General features: G+C 36.7%; 2 protein-coding genes across 2 annotated transcripts; one reads left to right on the top strand and one right to left on the bottom strand.

Annotated features, from left to right (window-relative positions):
* The first annotated feature begins 730 nt into the window (after positions 1-730).
* On the top strand, positions 731-2010 carry LOC145165657 (E3 ubiquitin-protein ligase). The gene is made up of 5 exons (XM_079084439.1): positions 731-959; positions 1217-1371; positions 1461-1519; positions 1607-1693; positions 1773-2010. The coding sequence occupies exons 1-5, from the start codon at positions 862-864 to the stop codon at positions 1779-1781; spliced, it is 408 nt and encodes a 135-aa protein (XP_078940565.1). The 5' UTR covers positions 731-861; the 3' UTR covers positions 1782-2010.
* Positions 2011-3681: 1671 nt separating this feature from the next.
* LOC145165656 (zinc finger CCCH domain-containing protein 34-like) lies at positions 3682-7224 on the bottom strand. The gene is made up of 7 exons (XM_079084438.1): positions 6632-7224; positions 6415-6548; positions 6130-6195; positions 5513-5632; positions 5101-5433; positions 4758-5018; positions 3682-4679 (listed from the first exon to the last, which is right to left on the bottom strand). Exons 1-7 carry the CDS (start codon positions 6696-6698, stop codon positions 4353-4355), a joined length of 1308 nt encoding a protein of 435 aa, XP_078940564.1. The 5' UTR covers positions 6699-7224; the 3' UTR covers positions 3682-4352.
* Positions 7225-24211: the final 16987 nt, after the last annotated feature.

The following is a 24211-nucleotide window of genomic DNA, read 5'->3' as shown; positions in this document are numbered from 1 at the left end:
AAATAATCGGTAAACCTTGTTGTTCGATGCATATCCAATAAATACAATCTTCATAGCTCAAGCTCCCAATTTGGATCTCTTAGGATCAGGTGTCTAATAACACACCCTCACATTCTCAAATAGTCTAGGTTAGGTTGTATTCCCTTCCACAACTCATAAGGACCGGTAGGAATTACAGAACTAGTGATCCTATTGTTCACATAACAAATAGTCAATAAAGCTTCCCCCACATATTGTTTCAACATGCAATTAACTATCTCGAATAACCAAACATTTTGTTGGGGAGTAAATGTGAAGTTCTTTCATGTATGATACTATTCTTTTCGCAAAATGTATGAAACTCCCGATTGGAGTATTTCCCGCTTTTATTAGAGTGAATAATGTTCATGTGTTCCTCATATTGATTTTCAACCTCGGAAAGTAAAAACAAAGTTCAATCTAAGTCGAACCGAAAATGAAATGAGAAAACCAAAGACCCAACCAAACACAAATTATTTAATATCAAATTTTAATTTCGGTAAGGTTGTTTTATTTCTGTTGTTGTTCTTTTCATTTAACCCCAATACTGAATATCACTATCTAATAACCAGGAATGAAAAAAACAAAACAAAACAAAAAAAAAAAAAAATACAGATTTTTGAAGATGACATAGAAGGGCAAAATAGGTATTAGAAAAATGTAATACCAGCAACGACGAACCCCATCGGCCATCCAATCCAATTCCAAATTCCCCAAATTTGATTTTGAAGGGACAATGATATCGAAAACCTTCAAGTTCAACCCTCCCCCTCCGCCGCTTAATAAATTACAGACACAATCTCCTCGGCTACCTCCTCTTCATCCCCTCAACAACCGATCCACATGGAGGGGCTGACAGAGGATGAACGAAAGGCTCTTCGTGGAAGCAAATTTGCACCTCTTCCATCTCCACTCCCCACCGTTTCCCGATCTCAACCTAGGTCAACCTTTGCTTTTCCTTCTGTTTCTCACTCCTTTTTCTTCTTATTTCTCGTCAGATGTAAGGATTTAGGTAGATCTGCTGAATTTTCTGTGAGAAACTATTGAACTCGATATACAAATGCTAGGAAAAGTTGTATCTCTGGTTTGAATTTGAGTTATAAGAATATTCCTCCAAAGTAGGAGGACTCTTTTTGTTGCCTTTGGATACTTGGATTGAGTTATTATGCTGACAATTGGGAAAAACAAATTCTTGCAGATTGGCGCACCCTGGAGGACCAATGAAAACTAATAAAGCTGCTGCGTTAGCCAAGTTTCTGGAACGGAAGTCACAGGAACCTAGTGGATTATCTTCTATTAATCCCAAACTTGTGGAATTGGCTGTGAAAAATGCTAAAGAGACTGTTAGAGCAAGTAATGATCCTCATCCTAATTTTGAAAATACATATTTTGGTGTAGTATCTATCATGTTGTGGTTTATGTATGCAAGCTGCTGTATGCAGGCAATGCTTCAAATTCGGAAAGGAGAATACAGCATGTAAACTCATTTGGCGACTATGAGGTGCTTTCATCATCCACTTACGAAAAGCTGTCTGTCATCATCTTTCCTGTAAATTTCCATGTTTAAGTGAGACTCTGAATGTGGCAGGATATGATTGAAGAAGACCAAGAAATGGAAGTGAAACCAATTAAACTGAAGAAAAAGAACAAGAAGAAGAAAAATAAAAAACAGAAGGTGCATTTTTCTTTCTCGTCCCTGTGATTGTTATCAGTATGGATTTTGATGACCCACATAAACTTCTTAATCTGATCAGGTGAACTAGACACAAGATTTTGTTTCTTGGACAACCAAAAGCTCTATCTTTTTTACTTCTCAAAAGGATTTTGATAGTTTCTTTTTTGGAGAGACAAAACTTGTGTATAACATGAACAGAAGGTAATTGAAACTGACCATGGTGTTGTAAAATACCAAAATCATTGTTGAGATTATCTGCTTAAATGTTGTAGACTATTAAGTTGATTATATTTGGATTAAATCGTATGATGTTATAATCCACATCACCACATGTGAAATCATCAATTGCTTATGTAATTTTGCCAAAAAATAATAATAATAATAATGTAATATGGGCTTTGGTTTGTCTGGTGGCTGGTGGTCGGTGGTTGTGGTGGAGCCGCCTAGATCGTGTAAGTACTTGAGTTCCACACGGCTTGTTAATATGGATTATGGGATTACCCCTTGAAAGTCTTGAAGTCATTATTTTAAGGAAAGTAAATTACAAATTGATTTTCCGAAAATGATAATTGACTTTAAAAAATGGACTCCAGCAGATTGCTTGCAGAAGCACGAAAGATTATATAAGAGTATTAATGGAGTTATGAAAATGACTTTGATTACCCTTTGAATCATTGTTGGAGTTGGTGTTTGACCTTTTGGTAAAAGCTAAAAAATGATTAGTACCAAGATAAAATGTTTGTATTTCTACATATATATTTTATTTTCAAGTTATAGATCCGTGAAAATAATACTTTTATGATTGTATTAATTTATATTATTTTTGTTGAAACTTTTGTTGAATTGTCAAACCAAATAACAATTGAGATGATAAACTTTTTCTTCCCTTGTCTTATTATATTAAGACTTCTATCCAATATTTTACATCAAACAAACTTGGTATTAAACTTATCTTTGTAGATTTTAGTTATACATATTAAATTGATATTAATTTATAGGTTTTATATAACTTAATTTTTATGTTTCAGCTTATTCAAAAAGATAATATCTTTTAATAATTTAAAACACTAAAATATCTAGATAAAGCACGTAATTGACCTATATTACAATGTTGTTTTAATAATAATTTATAAATTATGTACAAAAGATCTTTTACTGTTTTACATATTCTTTGAGTATTTTATGATAAAAGAAAAATGTAATGGACGGAGGTCAACCATATTTCTAGTATAATAGGATTGGACCAAAGCAAATGCGGTGGGACCGGATCCAAAGACCGATCTTCTGCTCTGTTGATTGAAATAGTTTTTGCTATGATGGAAAGATAATGGTTGCAATCTTAACAAAGTTGGATTAAAGAGTTTCAAGTTTTTATCTATCTTAATGCGTGAAAAAGAATTGTTCATTGAGAGATATTAATTTTTAATAAAAAGTCTTGTTCATTGACCAAGTTTGATTGATTAGAAGAAACCCCACTACATATAACATATGGACGATTTTTTGTGGGCCACTCTTATTCTACACCGACAAATAAGAGGGTGAGTTTCGAAACTCAAATGCAAATTTATATTGCATAAAGGTTTCAGCAAAGAAAAAAAGAGGGAAATAAAGTAAGAAAAACGAAAATAAAAGAAAATTATAAAGATTTTATATATTTCTCTCCAAATCCTTGCATGTCATAAAGAAACTCATAGAACACCATTTTTCTTTCAATTTCCTTCATTTTCCTTTCATTAATGAAATTCATGAACACCATTTTCTTTTTCACTTGCATCGATTTTCCTTAATGAAATTCATGAACACCATTTTCTTTTTCACTTGCATCGATTTTCCTTTTTTTCCCCGTTAAGTTTGAACTTGGAAACATGATATTATGCTAATCAGCTTTACATATAGATAAAGGTGATTGAAAATTTAACAAATACCAACTTCAAATGCAGTAATTAAGAGAATACATATAACATCAACACTGGTAACGGACAAAATGGTAATAACAAGAGATTACAAAATCCCAGCTTCTCGTCTCATATTCAATGTTTTGGTGTCCAAGATAAAATTATTCAAATAATAATCCCCCCTTACATCTCATCATATCATGAAGACTCTATTGCAACTTGTCTAAACTAAATCCATTTCCCCACAAAACAATTAGAGGGGAGAGAGAAAAACACATTTCAAGAACACTTTTTCACTTTTCAGATTAAATAACCAGAGGGGAGGGAAGCACAACAGAAGATCAAGAAGGAAACAGGCCTTCATCGTTTTTGTTTCCTATACACAACATAAATAGACACCACCTTTCCAATGGATAATGCTCTTTTTTGTTTTCGTTTTTCTTCCTTGTGGTTATTCAAAAGTTTAGCTAGCTAGCTATATATTTATGTGGGAGGGCGTTTGGTTTTGGCTTATTATTTGTAACGTGAAAGTGAAAGTGAAAGTGAAAGTGAAAATGGAGGGAGAGGCCATGTAAATATGTAAACCACTAAAAAACAAGATCCAAGTCCTAATGAAAGAACTTGTCACAAAAACCAAAACCAAAAAAAAAAAAAAAAAAAAAAAAAAAAAAAAAAAAAAGGAAGAAAAGATGGATGGCATGTTTGTTAGGATCCGTTGATGAAATGTGATTTTTGGGAATGTATTGTATGTGGCATTGGAGGCATCAATCAGCACCACTGGAGGATTTAGAAAGTGAAAGTGGCATGCTCTGTGACAGACTGGACCCCACTGAACCACTAGCGATACTTATACTGGTACTGGTAGAAAGACCATCTTTGTTTTTGTTAACAATGTCGGATGAAGAAGATGAAGGTGCTAAAGTTCCAATGGAAGTCCCAACAGGATATGGTGCAACTGACATGTCAGCTAGTGATGATGCAGATGAACTGTAACTCAATGTCCCACCTCCACCCATTGGGTGATCAAATTTGCAAGATGGTCCAAACTTACACACACCCTTTTGGGCATAGTGTGTACACACCGCTGCACCCTGAAATTTGTTTTTAAAAAAAATGTATATATAAACCATTGGTTTAATGAAAAAACATGGAAGTGTAAAGATACTTACTGGACGAAGGGGAAGCCCCATGGGACTAAGCATGAAGTTTGTCTTTGGCTGATTCCATTCCCGTGGATGATGGTATCGACATGATGAACCAAATTTACAGTCCCCCGTCTTTAAATAATACTGACATTCCGCTTCACCAGGTCTCTCTGGAAACGCAGATTCCGCCATTGAAACATATGAAGGAACTGCTGGAGATAAATGAGAAGGACTTATCGCATACATCGACCCTCCTCCAACATTGCTATTCGGATTTACAGGTGCCTGTGTAATCTCATTTTTAGTACTTCATCTTTCTTTCTTTTTTTACAAATGAGAACAAAGTTTTATAAAGATAGATAGATACCTGGTAAGGATTCCAACCTGGAAATGGGACCATTCCAGGGGGAAGCATCACCGGAGGACCATAACTTCCGGCGAGATATGATCCGGGAAGAAGAGAAGGTCTGGAAACCGGCCAGTTGCCGGAAAACACTCCATACTGTTGAGAAGAGGCAACAGGAGATTGCATACTTTGGTATGTAACAGAAGCTGCCATAGGAGAAAAAGATTCAGGTGGTGGTGGTGGTAGTGGTGGTGGTGATGGAGTAATGCCGACTGGTTGGGGATGGTGAAATTTACAGGTCACCCCAAACTTACACTGCCCTGTTTTCACATAGTACGAACACTCCTTTTCACCCTGTGAAAAACAGAGTATAAGTTATAATAAAATATATGAACATTTTAATGGATCAGATAAAAAAGAAGAAACAACTTACAGGACGAAGAGGGTATCCAGACATATTTAGTACCACTGTGGTTGATGATCCGATTCCATGTCTTGGATGATGATACTTGCATGAAGCACCAAACTTGCACATTCCTGTTCGCATGTAATACTGGAAACAAAATAAGCACACAATCATGTTAAATGTTATACAACAAGAATATGACGTGCATGTTAAATACTCCAACAATAAACAAACATTTTGTCTAGTGCTATGATTGGTATACAACAAATACATGTTCAAACGTTAGAAAATGTCATTAAAGATGACATAATGTGATATGTTATCTATATATGAATTCTTCAAGTTTCACAACGATTTATAACTAAAATCGTTTCCAATATAGGAACAAACAAACAAATAACTAAACTCAAGTTCCATTTTGGAAGTAATGTAAAAGACAAATGTATCTTGTTAAAAGATCCCATTAAAAACAGAACCCATGTGTTTGTAAGAACAAGCATTTGACAGAGCAAGAACTTCAAATCTAGGACGTAAACTGTTGAGTAACAGGATTGGGATCTTTTTGACATTAAAAGGTATCTAAATGCATCATACACAGCAAGAATCATTGATGGATTGAAATTTGTGAGAACTTTAATGAATACCTGACACACTGGTTGCCCAATCCGCTGTGGGTATTCCCCTCCGGCAGACCTCATAGCTCCGACCACCTGGCAAAACTCATCAAACCAAGCTTAAACCCAATGCATGACGACGTTTTTCCAAATAAAAACGAACGATAACCTCACAAAACTCTTGGGATACCCGATTTGTACACAGATCCATTAATTTCAAAGACCGATTTCGCTTTTTGATGAGACACAGATTACAGAGATGATCACATGAAGAAACACATTATGAGTACATTGGAAAGTTTTGAAGATATTTACCGAACTACGATCACGAGGATGGTTGAACCGACAGCGAGAACCGTACCCACAAAACCCTGTCCGCAAATAATAGATACAATCGGCCTCATCCGGCCGTTCAGGGTATGATTCCAACCCTAATTGCCACATAGGCTCTGCATTCACCATCAAAACACCCAAATTGGCATTTGAATCAACAAAATTCGAGATTGAGAGATGATAATGCAAGTGTTCTTACCTTCGAGCCCTGTTTGGCCTCCTGATGTATTCCATTCAGTAACCGGATCGGACTGTGACATCTCCATTATACGATTATAAAGATGTATATATAAATAATAACTATACAATTATACGGTTGTGTCTTGTGTGTGTGTGTAAATAAATATATATAATCTATCAACACTATATACTGAAACCCCAAAAGGCCAAATCGTATGAACAAATGCTATTGGGTTTTCCGATCGCCTTTTTTAGTGAGAGAAAGAAGAGGTTTTTTGAGGGCATCCCCCCTCTCACACTCTCTCCTTCTCTCTTTCTTTCTCTATCTCTTTCTCTCTCTATATATATAGAACTCCGTATGTATCTTTCTTGAAAAAAAGACACGCTCAGTGTGTTTTTAGGTTACTTTTTCTCTCTCTTCTTGGCTCTTTCTTGATCTTTATGGGCTTGGAACTTCTCTTTAATGACTGTTAGTTTACCAACGCGCCAGATACAAATACAAGAGAGTTGTTGCGCCTTCTCTCTCTATCTTTCTCTCTCACACACATACACACACTCTGTCTGTTTCTCTCTCTAGAATTGTTGAAAAATATGTTGTTTGTGAAACGGGGGTTGGAAGAGTTGTTTGGGAAGGGTTATGATTTTATGAAACGATAGAGCATATGACAAAAATGCCCTTTCGATTTACTACACGTGCATTAAGACGTGTTCGCCTTGCATCACCAGATATTTCTTTATTGCCCAATTCCCCTTTCTTTAAAATATTTCTTAATTACACACTTTTATGCTTCGTCTGTGAATTTAATTATTTAGGATTTAAGATTTAAGATTTAAGATTTAAGATTTTATTTTAAATAGGTATAGACAATTCAATTTATTTTGCATTTAGTGTAACCAACTATATGTCTACATGATTTGTCTATTTTGGTCATCAATTTCTTTTGGACTGTTTATTTTATAAACGAACCACTATTTCATGAACTTGAATATATCAATATGAATTTGTAATGTTAAATAAAGAAAGTAATTAGAATTTTATACTTAATAAAAATTATTTTTAGGAAAATTTTATTTCTCATTTAGTTTTATTCTTTTAATTAATTTCCTTCAAAAAAAATATTTCCTTTATAAATGAATTAAGAATTTAGAAAATTTACAAGAATTTTAAAAAGTCATAATCGGCTCGTCATTTTTTCAAAACCAAAACCACAATTACTTTTCAGATTGTATGTCTAAACCATATTTAGACTAAAAAAAATTAACTATTTTTTTTTAAATATGTATGCGTGCATATTTATGTTTTCTATATAACTTTGACGTTTTAAAATTACCATTCTCTTAAACGTTGATATTAGAGTTTCATTGTTGTGTTGATTTTGAAAAAAAAAAAAAACACGAATATGCATGCATGCATATATATGAACATTCAAATGTGCAAACATGCATATTTTAAAAAATATATATAATTGTAAAACTAGCCTAATCTCCTAATTACTTTTCAAAAATTAACAATTATCCCAAAATAGTCCATAAAACCGTAGGTCGGCCAAATCCGCAACTGTTTCACCATTTTCGCCTACGGTTACGTTGGATGTATAATTTTTTTTTTCATTTTCAAAAACAAAACCGTAGACCATAAAACGGTCTACGATATCCTCTCTATAATCTACGGATTCCCAAACCGTAGTCTACGGTTTCGACCCAAACCTATATATATATATATATATATATATATATATATATATATATATATATATATATATATATATATATATATATATATATATATATATATATATATATATATATATATATATATATATATATATATGAGTAGGATTAAATAAAAACACTTAAAAGGTTGAGAACGCGAGAACAAATCTAGACCATCTAAATATTCAAATCTAAGGTTATTATTAGACGGACCATTTATGTAAATTATGGAATTTATTGGTATTGAAGTGTAACTTTGAAATAGTGAAAAGGGTATAATAGTAATTGATTATTTATTTAATTCCTATAACTTCTCACTCTTTCCTTTCAATTTCGTCTCTCTCTCACTCTCTCTCTCTCTCTCTCTCTATATATATATATATATATATATATATATATATATATATATATATATATATATATATATATATATACCTAGGGCACACCGCCTTTCAATTTTCTCGGTGTCATTATCTTCATAGAAATCAAAAGCTTATGTCACCATCATCGACACAGTCGATCGACACGTAAAGGACGAACGTCGATCGACAGGCAAAGGAAGAACGTCTCCATCGCTAAGAGGCGGAGCAGCCGGAGAAGATGAATCTGATGTCGGAGAAGCGAATGGGTGGACAGCAGCACCATTAGGGCATCGTGATGCGAGAATTTTGGTGCCCGATGCTTGGATTTTGATATCCTGCAAACGATATCCCTCTAGTTACTCTACCCTTATTCCACAAAAGCCCTAATTCTTATAACTATCGCCTTTTACCACGTAATTGCTTCATTTTAGTTTCCGATTTGTTATTTTAAATTCATTTAGGGTTCTTTTATGCAATCCAGGCGATTCAATTGTCATTGGTGATGCAATTTTGTTGTGGATTTGACCGGATCTTTCTATACGTATGTCTCGTGAAATCATTCGGTCTTAGGGTTTATTTATTTAATCAGAATCACTATTTCGGCGAAATTCTATTAATCCGCTAAGGCTTGATGTGGATTTCTCTTTTGTTTATGTCTCACGATATTCATTTGTGAATATCAGTGTTTTTATGTGTGAATGACTGTATTTATTTATGAATAGCAGGGTATTCATGTGTGATCAATAAGTGTATTTATTTATAATTAAGAGTATTCATTGTATTCATGTGTGATCAATAAGTGTATTTATTTATAATTAGGGGTATTCATTTTATGAAGAAATGATAATTTTTACACTATTTTTTATTTTGTATTTATTTATGAATACCAGTTTATTCATTTGTGAATACCATTGTATTCATATGTGAATGACTATATAATTGTACATAATTATTTCTTTAAAATTTTTGCAGATAGAATGAATAAATATGCATATGCTGGGAGGTGGGAGATTTACCAAATGAAACACCGACACCAATACCTCTCTTGGAAGGAGCGCAAATGTGTTTTATTCATTTATGATTGTAATTGTAGTATTAGTTTTGGTGTCAAAAAAATATATATATTGTAACTTATTCATTTTTTTATTATAATTATATTCTTATATGAATAGAAATGTGTTTTATTTATTTATATATGATTACCATTTTAGTTGATTTTATAATCTTTTTTTCGGGTTTTATTCATTTACGATTTACAAGTGTATTCATAAATACAACTGAGTTAATTCATTTATAATTTACATTTTTATTTATTTTAAAATGAAATGTATAAATCATTATTTATGAAGATATTTTTAAAAAAATAATAATGAATGAGGTAAACCGATAAATTATTCATTCTCTTGATATTTGATTGCTAAAAACGAAACATAAAAATGAAAAATGAAAGAAAAAAAAAACGTTTTCTTAGATAAACATTAAATCATGATTTTATTAATTATTGGTTCATTAAAAGAATAGTATCTAAAAAATGAGATATTTTGGGTAATTGTCATCATAATCACTAAAATTTAGGAAATCATAATTTAATTAGATGGTAAAATTTCATTTATGCCCTCATAAAATGATTGGTCCATAACTGTTCGCGTTCTCAACCTTTTAAGTGTTCTCATTTGATCATCCCCATATATATATATATATATATATATATATATATATATATATATATATATATATATATATATTACTACTATTTGATATTTTTGACTATTATAAAGTAGAAGTGGACTACTGATTCATGGATTTTGACTACTATTTCGTACATAGTATATATTAAAATGTGAATATATTTTAGAATGAAGGTTATTGTTTTTGATCTTGTTTTCTCTCAAAAATCATATTATTAGTTTAAGTGAGTATTTCGTATTGATTATCACTGATGGAAGATGAGAGTTTGTTAATTCTCAACTATCATATGGCCACCGAGATACATTCCGAGAATGTTATATTATGGTGTTGAATTTTATGTGTGACAACCCGATATTTCGAATCAATGTAATGACCTAAAAAGTCAAGAATTGTAATCTCTTTTGATATAATGAAATTATCGTCAAAAATAAAATGTTCAAAAATCTCTACTGGATTGCATAAATGATAGATATCGTGTCAAGGGTTTCAGAAATATAAAGAACACTAAAATCCGAGTTATAACGAAGAAGTTATGACCAACCTAAGATTCACAGCAAAACCGTCAATATTGTTAAACGTAAAACGCGAAGTTTCAATACAATAATTTTTAGCCTTAGGTATCTAAATGAAAGTTATAGATTTCATTAAACCGTAAACGTACGTGAAAATAACGTCCAAATCTGACTTCGTATGAGGAAGTTATGATTTTTTCAAGTTCCGGATATAGCAGTAGACAGCTAAAAACTCGAAATAGAGATCGAGAGACTTTTGGCCGAAACAACCTAAATGAGAATCGAAGATCTCAACAATAGTAGTGCAACGGTAAAAAGTCTGACGAAAACGAACGTCGGATGAAGAAGTTATGGATTTATGACGGAGTTTTCGTGTCCCGGCCTGTTAAAAATAATTAATTAAAAATAAAATCAAAATTAGCCGACGAAATCTAAACGAGAGTTGTAGAGCATATTTTCACCTACGCGTGCATATATAGAACGTCGAAAACGGAGCTCGTACGCAGAAGTTATGGATTTTACAAGTTCGAGACAAAAAATCTGAGGCTGTCAGGCTGGCCACGACGTGGCACAGATGGTCACGACGTGGGACCATGACTGATGGGTTTTCAGGCTTGGCAGCAGACGTCTCGTCCATGGAAGGGGATAGGATCGACTCCACGACGTGGGACCCAAAAATTGGGCTATAAATAGAGCTCAAAGGGTTCCGTGTTTCATTGTTCAATTCTCTTCTTTCTCATGCCGAAGCTCTGCGTTTAAACCCTCGAAGCCATCTCGAAGCCCCGGTCTTCACATCCAAGTTCCAAAGGAAGGTTTTACACTCCCGAGATTCTTGGGAATCCCGAGAAATCAACTTTATCAAGTCGAAGTTCTGCTCAGTTTTCGTCTCACCTTCTTCAATCTATCAGGTGAGTTCATACCCCTACAACTAAGTTTTCAAATGCTTTGTAAATGCTTTTATACACTTTTAAGGGGGGGGGGGGGGAATACAAGTAAACACACGATTATCCTCGTGTGAAAAACATCAATCTTTTGCTATGCTTTTTGTTAGGAAATCAATCATATGTGATTTATAACTATCATACGAGAACGTTCTCATACAACATGTCACGATAACACTTTGTCCTTTTGGAATGAAACATGTTGTTACATAAATATCAAACACTTTATTCATGTTTTGAGTATAAATGTTCAATAACGTTATTACAAATGTTATATTTTACATACAAAGTCGACACTACTCTAGGGTTTATCATACAAACGAATCACACATTTGGAAAAACTATAATAGGTATAGTTTACTAGATATTCATTAGATTTTACATACTATAAATACTATATCAAGGAAATACTTTCATATACAAGAACAAATGGACTTTTCATACGTAAATCTATTTGATACTAAGTTTTGTGAGACATTCAACTTCACGTACTTTCAAGTATGCAGTTAAAGTCTTGTATTATATACCATAATCTCTTGTAGGGAGAGCGTGATACTTGTGTATAGATCTATACGAGATTGACAATCCCGCACCTAAACTGTTAGCTACAGTTAGACCGGCAGGTCTGGGGTGACAAACGTCATAACATTCCAACGCCTGAAGAACGTTGTTACAGACAGTCTGGGTCAATAGCATGGTTATAAAACTCACATGGAGTATTAAAAACACGTTGATTTACGGGGTTATCAAATGCCTTAGTGATTTTATACATACATAAATCTACTATTCTTGGCATGAAAAACACTATTTCATTACAGTTTTGGAACTTTTAAACTACCACACACTTATGGACAAATATTGGATTTCTAGAAGCAAACATTCAAAACAGTCGGGTCTTGGTAGAAGACTACTTTTATACTAGTAGGAAATATGAGATTTTCTAGGAGTTTTCAAACATCTACAAACAATTTCATTCAAATTTATACAAACATTGACATTAATTACTTATGAACTCACCAGCTTAAATACTGATATACTCTTTCAAATCTACATGTATTTCTTAGGGATTCAGTAATACAGGTAAACTTCAGCTTTTGGAGAAGTGACGCTAAGGCGTCGGTTTTAAAACTCATTTTGTCATCATATTGTAATTTGTTTTGAAACAAGTATCATTCAACAATGTAACTTTTAAATTATATATATGATGGTTGTTTTACTTTCTTTACTATGTATTCAACTGTTACGATACTACATGAAGTCATCCGCCCTCGAACGATTCCGCCGTTCTGGTTTGGGGGTGTCACAGATTGGTATCAGAGCATTGTTTATAGTGAACTAAGTATATCGAACCACATAAGATATACAAACTATAAATGCATAGGGACTAAAACTCTCTGACAAAACGTTTTTACACCTAAACCGCGTTTCATTCAACTTAAATTATTTGGGTCGTAAAAGCACAAATACATGCATACAACAATTTATTTTCATAGTTAGAACTATACAAGAAGTATTAAGACAAGTTGGACACTACGACTAGGCCTCGGAATATGTAATCGGATTTGGGACGAATATAGCCTGATCAACTATATTTATCCGAGATCGGACTAATGTATGACGAGGAATGGTCGTAGTGAGCAACAAGTCAAAACTTACCAAAATAACACTGGTATCAAACATACAAACTTAAATACTATAGGAGTATTTGGTAAATACAATAGTTTAACTTACATGTTTAGATTTGCATGTTTTAATTTCTAGACAATTCTCATATCTCTATTCTCGCACAGACATAATGGCTGGATTCCACCCACCAGGGGATCCCTACTACCCGAATCAGGGCAATGGAGGATGGGTAGAGGAGGACCCCGAAGAAGATGAGGAACCTATAGAGTTGGAGGAAGGGGAAGACTCTGGGACGGACTCAGAGCCAGAAGTAATCAACCCACCAGTCGCTCGACCTCCCGCATTTAGGAGAAACTTTCAAGGACCAACTCCCATTTGGGGAAGTCACATTCACCATTGGAGCCGACAACAAGGATTACGTCTTCCCTACGCTATGTGTCGAGACTTCTACGACGTCGGGGGTGGAGGTTCAGCCGACCGAGCACTCCCAGTCATGGTGGGCAAACTAGCCAACCAGTCCTATCAATCCGGGGTTCAAGCAAACCGGATTCGTGAAGTCAACGTAGAAGTACAAGTTCACACTTCCGACATCCGTCGACTGGACAGGTTGCAGGAAAATGCCCAACTCCGCACCGACACATTCCAAGAGCAATTGATTGCAGCCCTCTCTGAGATAAGGGAAATGAGGGAACAGCAAGCCGCTTTTGATAGGCGTCTTATGGAAGTAAAGCAATCAGACACGGAGTCAAGCTCCAAGCGCAACCTACGTCGCAAGTAGTACTTGCTCGAATCCCAAAAATTTTGTTATAGAATAGGAACTCGGCTAAAAGTCTTACTTTTCTTTAACTTCTGTATCGGAGACCCTTAGAAGGGTCGAAATTTTCCTAACTTCAAAATGTAACTCAACGTATGTTTAATATATGTGAAGAAATTCCTTTGTGTGTTAATTCTTTGAATACCACTCAGATTCATAAGTCTATCTATCATTATACAAACTTTTATTATGAATCAAGCTCTAAACCTTGGGTAGGTCAGTCAAATTCATAAATTGATGAAAATAACAAATTTATTAACACACGGCTTCCAATCATTAAAGACTTATGGTCTTCATTCTATTTCTTTAGCAGCACGATGCCACCCCGCAGATCTACACGCCGTGTCAACAACGCAACACCTCCACCACCACCACCTCCATCAACGGATAATGTCGTCTTAATAGCTGCTGTAACAGCTGCAGTGACAGCGGCAATGGCTCAGATAAGTAATAATGGGTCCAGAGGGGGAGTAAATAACTCTACGAATGGCCAACATCAGGGTCGTTCAGGGGATTGCACCTTCAAGGACTTCACCAATAGCAAGCCCATATCTTTTAATGGATCCGGAGGGATAATGGCTCTATCGCAGTGGATAGAGAAAACATAAGCGGTTTTCGAGATCTGTGCATGTCTGGAAGGGAGCAAGGTAAAGTTTGCTGCTTGTACATTCTCCGAGAGAGCTCTGACGTGGTGGAATGGCCATGTCAAGTCACTAACTCTGGTAGCGGCAAATTCTATGGGCTGGGAGAATCTAAAGCAAATGTTAATGCAAGAGTACTATCCAAGGGGCGAAGTGAAAAAGCTAGAGCAGGAACTTTGGGGCCTTACTATGGTAGGCTCGGACATCACAACCTATACCAATAGGTTTAGTGATTTGGCAATCCTTTGCCCAGGGATGGTTGCTCTAGAGAGCAAGAAGATTGAGAGGTACATCTGGGGACTGTCACCCCAGATTCGAGGAAGTGTACTAGCTTCCAAACCAGTCACTTTCGATAGTGCCAAACAGTTGGCACAAGCTCTCGTTGACCATGGAGTCTGCCAAGGCTTCGCAACTGCGGTTCCGAAGCAAACCATAGGAAGCAACAACAACAACAGTACCAACAACAATAGCAAGAAGAAGTTTTGGAACAAGAAGAAGAGTCAGTTTTCACAAGAACCTTCCAAGAAGCAACAGATAGTGGCGGTCCATGCCGCTACTACCCCCACTGCTGCTCCTGTTACCCCTACACTAGCGAAGCAATACACTGGGAACCTACCGAAGTGCAGCAAATGCAATTTCCATCACAACGGAAATTTTCGGGAGATACATTGCAACAACTGCAACAGGAAAGGGCACATTGCCCGTTTCTGTAAGGCACCGGCACGACCAATCACCCAAGTCCCTGGAGTCGGTGTGGGCCAAGCGTATTATGGGTGCGGTGAGGCTGGACACTACAAGAGAGACTGCCCTAAGGCAAGGAATGATGGCGACATAGGAAGAGTGTTGGCAATAGGGCAGAACGAAGCAATAGCTGATCCCACGGTGGTTACGGGTACGTTTCTCCTCAATAACGCTTATGCATGCATACTCTTTGATTGTGGTGCGGAGAGGAGTTTCATGAGTCATAAATTCAAACACATACTAAAACAGAACCCTCAATCACTCAATAAGATATTTATAGTAGAAATGGCAAACAGTAGAACAGAAAGCACAAACGATATGTACATAGGCTGCACACTAACTCTAAACGAACATTCATTTCAAATCGATCTAATGTCGATCACTATAAAGAGCTTTGATGTCATCATCGGTATGGATTGGTTAAGCCTGCACCATACCGATATACTTTGTCACGAAAGGGTCGTTCGCCTAAATCTGCCAAACGGCGAAACTCTTGTCATTTATGGTGACAAACCCGGTACCAATTTACAAATCATCTCTTGCGTCAAAGCCCATAAATACCTGCGTAAGGAGTACCATGCCTTCTTAGCCCACGTGGTAGATAAGGAAAAAGAAGCGAAAGACCTCAAAGACATTCCAGAAGTCTGCGATTTTCCCGAGGTCTTCCCTGAAGATCTTCCAGGAGTCCCACCAGAGCGACAAGTCGAGTTCAGGATCGATTTAATTCCCGGAGCTACCCCAGTAGCTAAATCGCCGTATCGTCTAGCGCCAGCTGAGATGCAGGAATTATCCAGCCAATTAAACAAACTACTCAACAAAGGATTCATCAGACCGAGCTTCTCACCTTGGGGAGCACCAGTCCTGTTCGTAAAGAAGAAGAATGGATCTTTCCGCATGTGCATCGATTACCGGGAACTCAACAAGCTCACTATCAAGAACCGATATCCCCTACCACACATTGACGACTTGTTCGACCAACTCGAAGGAGCGAGTTATTTCTCAAAGATCGATTTGAGATCTGGGTATCATCAGCTGCGAGTCTTGGAAGGAGATGTTCCCAAAACAGCCTTTCGAACTCGTTATGGTCACTACGAGTTTGTAGTGATGCCCTTTGGATTAACAAATGCACCGACGGTGTTCATGGACTTAATGAACCGAGTGTGTCGTTCATTCCTGGACAAATTTGTCATCGTGTTCATAGACGATATACTCATCTATTCGAAGAGTAAAGAGGAACATGGTCAACACCTCCGACAAATCTTGGAAACGCTAAGAAAGGAGAAGCTATACGCAAAATTCTCAAAGTGCGAATTTTGGATTCGGAAAGTAGATTTCATAGTTCACGTGGTTAGCAAAGACGGGATACACGTGGACCCTTCCAAAATCAAGGCAATCGAGAACTGGTCAGCTCCCAGAACCCCCAACGGAAATCCGACAATTCTTGGGCCTTGCTGGCTATTACCGAAGATTTATACAAAACTTCTCGAAGATTGCTAAACCACTTACCACCTTGACCCAGAAGGGGGTAACTTTCAATTGGGAGGAAAAACAAGACGATGCATTCCAAACTCTGAAGCAAGCACTATGCATCGCACCTATATTGTCCTTGCCAGAAGGAACAGAAGACTTCGTGGTCTACTGTGATGCATCTAATCAAGGTCTTGGATGTGTGCTAATGCAACGAGGAAAGGTCATCGCTTACTCCTCGAGACAACTCAAGACGCACGAGGTCAACTACACCACACATGATCTTGAGTTAGGAGCAGTTGTGTTTGCTCTGAAGACCTGGAGACACTATCTGTACGGTACGAAAAGCACTATCTTTACAGACCACAAAAGTCTACAACATATATTCGACCAGAAGGAGCTCAACATGAGACAACAACGGTGGGTCGAGCTACTCAGTGATTACGAATGCGAAATTCGTTATCATCCCGACAAGGCCAACGTAGTAGCTGACGCCCTAAGTCGTAAAGAATACTCTGGTCGTAGAGTCAAATCATTGACTATGACTATCCATTCACACTTGTCCACACAAATTAAGGAGGCTCAGCTCGACGCTTTGAAACCTGAAAATGTGGCGGGTGAATCCCTGAGAGGGATGGATAAGAACTTGGAAGTCAAGGGTGACGGAGCCTTATATCTCGTGGATCGGATATGGACACCGAAACACAGTGGCTTTAGAGACTTGGTCATGACCGAGGCGCACAACACTCGATATTCCGTCCACCCAGGTTCAGATAAGATGTATCTGGATCTTAAAAAGTTATACTGGTGGCCTAACATGAAAGCAGAGATTGCTACCTTCGTGAGTAAATGCCTTACGTGCGCCAAGGTTAAGGTCGAATACCAGAAACCATCAGGTTTACTTCAGCAACCAGAGATACCTGAATGGAAGTGGGAGCGGATCACGATGGACTTCATAACCAAGTTGCCCAAAACAATGGGTGGTCACGATACCATATGGGTGATCGTCGACAGGTTAACAAAGTCCACACACTTCCTGCCTATCAAAGAGACTGACAAGTATTTACCTTACAATTAATTTCGGAATGAAATTCCCTCTAACGGGGGGATGATGTGACAACCCGATATTTCGAATCAATGTAATGACCTAAAAAGTCAAGAATTATAATCTCTTTTGATATAATGAAGTTATCGTCAAAAATAAAATGTTCAAAAGTCTCTACTGGATTGCATAAATGATAGATATCGTGTCAAGGGTTTCAGAAATATAAAGAACACTAAAATCCGAGTTATAACGAAGAAGTTATGACCAACCTAAGATTCACAGCAAAACCGTCAATACTGTTAAACGTAAAACACGAAGTTTCAATACAATAATTTTTAGCCTTAGGTATCTAAATGAAAGTTATAGATTTCATTAAACCGTAAACGTACGTGAAAAGAACGTCCAAATCTGACTTCGTATGAGGAAGTTATGATTTTTCCAAGTTCCGGATATAGCAGTAGACAGCTAAAAACTCGAAATAGAGATCGAGAGACTTTTGGCCGAAACAACCTAAATGAGAATCGAAGATCTCAACAATAGTAGTCCAACGGTAAAAAGTCTGACGAAAACGAACGTCGGATGAAGAAGTTATGGATTTATGACGGAGTTTTCGTGTCCCGACCTGTTAAAAATATTTAGTTAAAAATAAAATCAAAATTAGCCGACGAAATCTAAACGAGAGTTGTAGAGCATATTTTCACCTACGCGTGCATATATAGAACGTCAAAAACGGAGCTCGTACGCAGAAGTTACGGATTTTACAAGTTCGAGACACAAAATCTGAGGCTCTCAGGCTGGCCACGACGTGGCACAGATGGTCACGACGTGGGACCATGACTGATGGGTTTTCAGGCTTGGCAGCAGACGTCTCGTCCATGGAAGGGGATAGGATCGACTCCACGACGTGGGCAACCCATTTGCCACGACGTGGGACCCAAAAATTGGGCTATAAATAGAGCTCAAAGGGTTCCGGGTTTCATTGCTCAATTCTCTTCTTTCTCGTGCTGAAGCTCTGTGTTTAAACCCTCGAAGCCATCCCGAAGCCCCGGTCTTCACATCCAAGTTCCGAAGGAAGGTTTTACACTCCCGAGATTCCCGGGAATCCCAAGAAATCAACTTTATAAAGTCGAAGTTCTGCTCGGTTTTCGTCTCACCTTCTTCAATCTATCAGGTGAGTTCATACCCCTACAACTAAGTTTTCAAATGCTTTGTAAATGCTTTTATACACTTTTAAGGGGGGGGGGGGAATACAAGTAAACACACGATTATCCTCGTGTGAAAAACATCAATCTTTTGCTATGCTTTTTGTTATGAAATCAATCATATGTGATTTATAACTATCATACGAGAACGTTCTCATACAACATGTCACGATAACACTTTGTCCTTTTGGAATGAAACATGTTGTTACATAAATATCAAATACTTTATTCATGTTTTGAGTATAAATGTTCAATAACGTTATTACAAATGTTATACTTTACATACAAAGTCGACACTACTCTAAGGTTTATCATACAAACGAATCACACATTTGGAAAAACTATAATAGGTATAGTTTACTAGATATTCATGAGATTTTACATACTATAAATACTATATCAAGGAAATACTTTCATATACAAGAACAAATGGACTTTTCATACGTAAATCTATTTGATACTAAGTTTTGTGAGACATTCAACTTCACGTACTTTCAAGTATGCAGTTAAAGTCCTGTATTATATACCATAATCTCTTGTAGGGAGAGCGTGATACTTGTGTATAGATCTATACGAGATTGACAATCCCGCACCTAAACTGTTAGCTACAGTTAGACCGGCAGGTCTGGGGTGACAAACGTCATAACATTCCAACGCCTGAAGAACGTTGTTACAGACAGTCTGGGTCAATAGCATGGTTATAAAACTCACATGGAGTATTAAAAACACGTTGATTTACGGGGTTATCAAATGCCTTAGTGATTTTATACATACATAAATCTATTATTCTAGGCATGAAAACACTATTTCATTACAGTTTTGGAACTTTTAAACTACCACACACTTATGGACAAATATTGGATTTCTAGAAGCAAACATTCAAAACAGTCGGGTCTTGGTAGAAGACTACTTTTATACTAGTAGGAAATATGGGATTTTCTAGGAGTTTTCAAACATCTACAAACAATTTCATTCAAATTTATACAAACATTGACATTAATTACTTATGAACTCACCAGCTTAAATGCTGATCTACTCTTTCAAATCTACTTGTATTTCTCAGGGATTCAGTAATACATGTAAACTTCAGCTTTTGGAGAAGTGACGCTAAGGCGTCGGTTTTAAAACTCATTTTGTCATCATATTGTAATTTGTTTTGAAACAAGTATCATTCAACAATGTAACTTTTAAATTATATATATGATGGTTGTTTTACTTTCTTTACTATGTATTCAACTGTTACGATACTACATGAAGTCATCCGCCCTCGAACGATTCCGCCGTTTTGGTTTGGGGGTGTGACATTATGAGACCACCACATTCACTGAATTTGTTTATTTGGTGAAAAGTAGAATGGATATTACAGATGAATCAAAAGTCATTCTGTCTTATCAACATCCCGAGCAATTGTATTATTTTGGTGTTGTTGATGGTCGTGATATTAGAAAATTGATCAAGGTAATAAATGTTGCTGGAGATAAACCTATGTCTGTGTATGTGGTGGTTGAAGAAGGTGTTGGGGGTAACGAAATTGGTGATAAAGGAAAATCATATGCCGCTAACACATCCAATGGAAAAGGGAGCAACAACCCAATATGTACTTTATATCTTCAAGTATACTTCAATATCATAATGTTGCTGAAAATGTAAACGTAGTGCTAGAACCGATTTTATATGTTGAACCACAAAATTATAAGTACATCGGTGATGATGATGTTGGTACATGTGTTAATAATGTTGGTGCAAATCTTTACTTTGACCATTAGCCGTCGTCAATAAGGTTGGTAATGAATACGGAAAAGAATAAGTTCCTTTTTTGAATGATGGTGAATTAAAAGGATACGTGGAGTTTGCAGATTGTGACAAGCTGGATATATCCGACCTAGAGAGTAATTCTAATGGAGAAGAATTGGGTGATGAACCTAAAATTATGTATTTAGATACCATGTTTCATAGTATACCTCCATTGCCTTCGTGTCCCGTAAATGTTGATGTGAGCATTCCATCTCAGAGGGTGCACATAAGTTAGGGATGTCAAAAAGTCTAATGGGACCCCGATCCCGTGGGGGGGGGCATCCCTTTTGGGGGTATTTGCTGAAAAAATCGGGGACGAGAGCGGGGGCATGGTTAACCCCCATTTTAATTTCAGGGGCGGGGGTAAGGGTTGGTAGTCCCGTCCTGAAACCCCATGGAGGCCCCATTAATAAATTATATATATTTACATATATTGATTATATAAATATACTAAACAATATAATGATTTTTACGTACCAAAATTCACCAAAAAAACTTGTTTTTAAGTTGTTTGTAACATGTAAAATTATGTTATAAATAACTATTTGTTACCCAAAAAATAGTTTCTTTTAGCCTAAACAAAAACTTCTTTTAGCCCAAATAAGGTAGCCCAACATCAATCGGGGTGGGGGTGGGGGTAAGAAGGGGAATTCGGGGGTGGGGGCGGGGGTGGAAAGGATGGAGATTTCGGGGGCGGGGACGGGGGATGCAATCATCGTCCTGTTTGCCCCTGTTGACATCCCTAACATAAGTCAAGAGATCAAGCTTCTACACATGTTTGATGACAAAGAGTTGCTTAAGCTTGTAATTGAAAAAAAAATGCATGACAGAGGGTAGACAATATATGACTACTAGATCGAGTAAAGAAAGGTTCGAGGTGGTTTGTTTGGTTGAAAATTGTTCTTGGATGATTAGGAAAAGGGGAATCAAATCGACTAGTGGTTACCAAGTCATAAAAAATGTTGACCAACACACATGTTCTGCAACAAACTTGCAGTCCAATCATCGACAATCAAAGAAAAAGGTTATCAACTACTTTATTATTTGAGGTTATGGCCGAAGATTATAAGAGAGTTTACCAGGGTAATGAAATTGTTAGAGACATCAATTCTAAATTTCCAATTAATATCACATACCAACAGGCTTGGCAGGCAAAACAATATGCGTTGTTGCTGTTAAGTGGTACTAAATACGATTCATTTACCAAACTCCGAGAGTATGTGCAAAACTTGGTGAAACATAATCAAAGAACGGTAACTCAAATTAAAATCGATGAGGATAATCAGTTTAAGTTCGTGTTTATTGCTCTTGGTTGCTCGGTAAGTAGTTTTTTTATAAAAAAATATTACATATGTATCCTAATTATTATTTTATAATGCAATTATAAATTATTGTAGGTACGAGCATTCCTCAAATATTGTAGGCCGACCCTAATAATTGATGTTGGCCACCTAAAGGGTGAATTTAAGGATATAATGTTGCTTGCAGTAACGATGGACGGACATAACAAAATATTGTTTGTTGCTTATGCAATATGCAAAAGTGAATATACAAAGACGTGGTCATGGTTCCTTCAAAAACTGCATGAATGTATAGGCAACGTGGAGGACCTTACATTCATATTTGATAGGGCTCCATCCATAGCGACATCAATTACAAATATACTGTAACACCCCAACTCCCAGGTATAATTTTCAAAAGCTTTATATTCATTTTACTCGACGAGTTGGAGGCCCCAACTCGTCGTGTCGAACCTTGTTGGCCCGCGTGGTTTATGACTCTTACTCGACGAGTCGGAGGACCCCGACTCGACGAGTAGGGGTTGTGCATGGAAACCCTAATTTTTAGCGTTTGCACCCTATTTAAAGGAACTTAAGTCCTTTCCTCCAGCCCCCTTACCACTTATTGACGTCCAAAAGGAACCCTAATCAGTCCAAGCTTGTTCTTGAGTGTTCGTGAGACTTAAAGTGTGCTCTTGGTGCATTTTGTGAAGAAGGATTGAAGTCTAAGGAGCTTGGAGCAAAGAGAAGCTTGTGGATCTGACTCTACTTCATCTTGGCATCATCTGGAACGTAACAAGTCGTTGCCTTGGCTTATCTTTTGCTAGATTTATTCATGCATAGGTTTATGGCCATTTTTAGCATATTTGTGAGTAATTTCGGGTATTGGGCATGATATGAAGTTGTAACTTCAGATCTGGACTCCTCTTGGTCCCTATAGTCATAAAGTTATCAGATTTAGCAAGCATTTTACTTTCTCTTTGGGTTAAACCTTTCCCTTAGCTTGGTTTTGGCATTTAGGACCATGTATGTACGTAAAGTTTGCAACTTTACGTGGAAACCATGCTCTAGGAGGTTAGATCTCTAATATGGAGCTTTGGGGTAGCTTAAAAACGTTTGGATGAGAAATGGACTGAAGGGACTCGACGAGTCGCATGGCCGACTCGACGAGTCGGATGAAGATTGACTGTATTGGTCCTGCATGAAATCGGCGAGTCAGTAAGAAGACTCGACGAGTTAGTTAGGGTTTTCCCGATATTTGGTCCCCGCATGGACTCGGCGGGTTGTCTGGAAACTCGGCGAGTCAATTAGGGTTTTTATGATTTCCTGAGTTCTTAAGGAACTCGAAGAGTTGCTAGCTGCACTCGACGAGTTGGGTCAACATGGACTGTTGACTTTGACCGTTGACTCTGACTTTGACCAAGGGTTGACAAGTTGGAATTTTGAGGGTATTTTGGTAATTTGGGATTCTGATCGTGGTTATAGGTGGTTGAGTTCGTGGCTGTGATTCGGGAGTTTATTCTTATCACTACAGTTTGACATCGTGAGGTGAGTTCTTCTCACTATATCAACAGGGTCTAAGGCACGAAGGCCGACCCTTTATGATTTGTATCATGGTTATAGGTGTTGGATTAGGTGTCTAAGCCTATAAATATTTTTGGTATGTGCTTGATTTGATTATGAGCATGGTCCTTTTGGGTTGCCTTCACTCATGCAACTTGATAAGATGACAAGAGGAGAGAGAGTAGAATTTATTATGTGAATAACAAATT

The sequence above is a fragment of the Lactuca virosa genome, chromosome 3 (genome assembly GCF_052849685.1).
Source record: "Lactuca virosa cultivar CGN04683 chromosome 3, Lactuca_virosa_CGN04683_v6, whole genome shotgun sequence".
Taxonomy (NCBI): domain Eukaryota; kingdom Viridiplantae; phylum Streptophyta; class Magnoliopsida; order Asterales; family Asteraceae; genus Lactuca; species Lactuca virosa.
The sequence above is the reverse complement of the archived record's forward strand: the minus strand, read 5'-3'. Positions and strand labels throughout refer to the sequence as shown.

Excerpts from the sequence above, each read along its gene's own strand:
- LOC145165656 (XM_079084438.1), bottom strand. The coding sequence starts at position 6,698 with ATGGAGATGTCACAGTCCGATCCGGTTACTGAATGGAATACATCAGGA. Across the intron at positions 5,434-5,512 it reads CTGGATACCCTCTTCGTCCT|GGTGAAAAGGAGTGTTCGTA; the intron begins GTAAGTTGTTTC and ends TGTTTTTCACAG. Across the intron at positions 5,019-5,100 it reads CAGGTTGGAATCCTTACCAG|GCACCTGTAAATCCGAATAG; the intron begins GTATCTATCTAT and ends GAGATTACACAG.
- LOC145165657 (XM_079084439.1), top strand. The coding sequence starts at position 862 with ATGGAGGGGCTGACAGAGGATGAACGAAAGGCTCTTCGTGGAAGCAAA. Across the intron at positions 960-1,216 it reads GTTTCCCGATCTCAACCTAG|ATTGGCGCACCCTGGAGGAC; the intron begins GTCAACCTTTGC and ends AAATTCTTGCAG. Across the intron at positions 1,520-1,606 it reads ACTCATTTGGCGACTATGAG|GATATGATTGAAGAAGACCA; the intron begins GTGCTTTCATCA and ends TGAATGTGGCAG.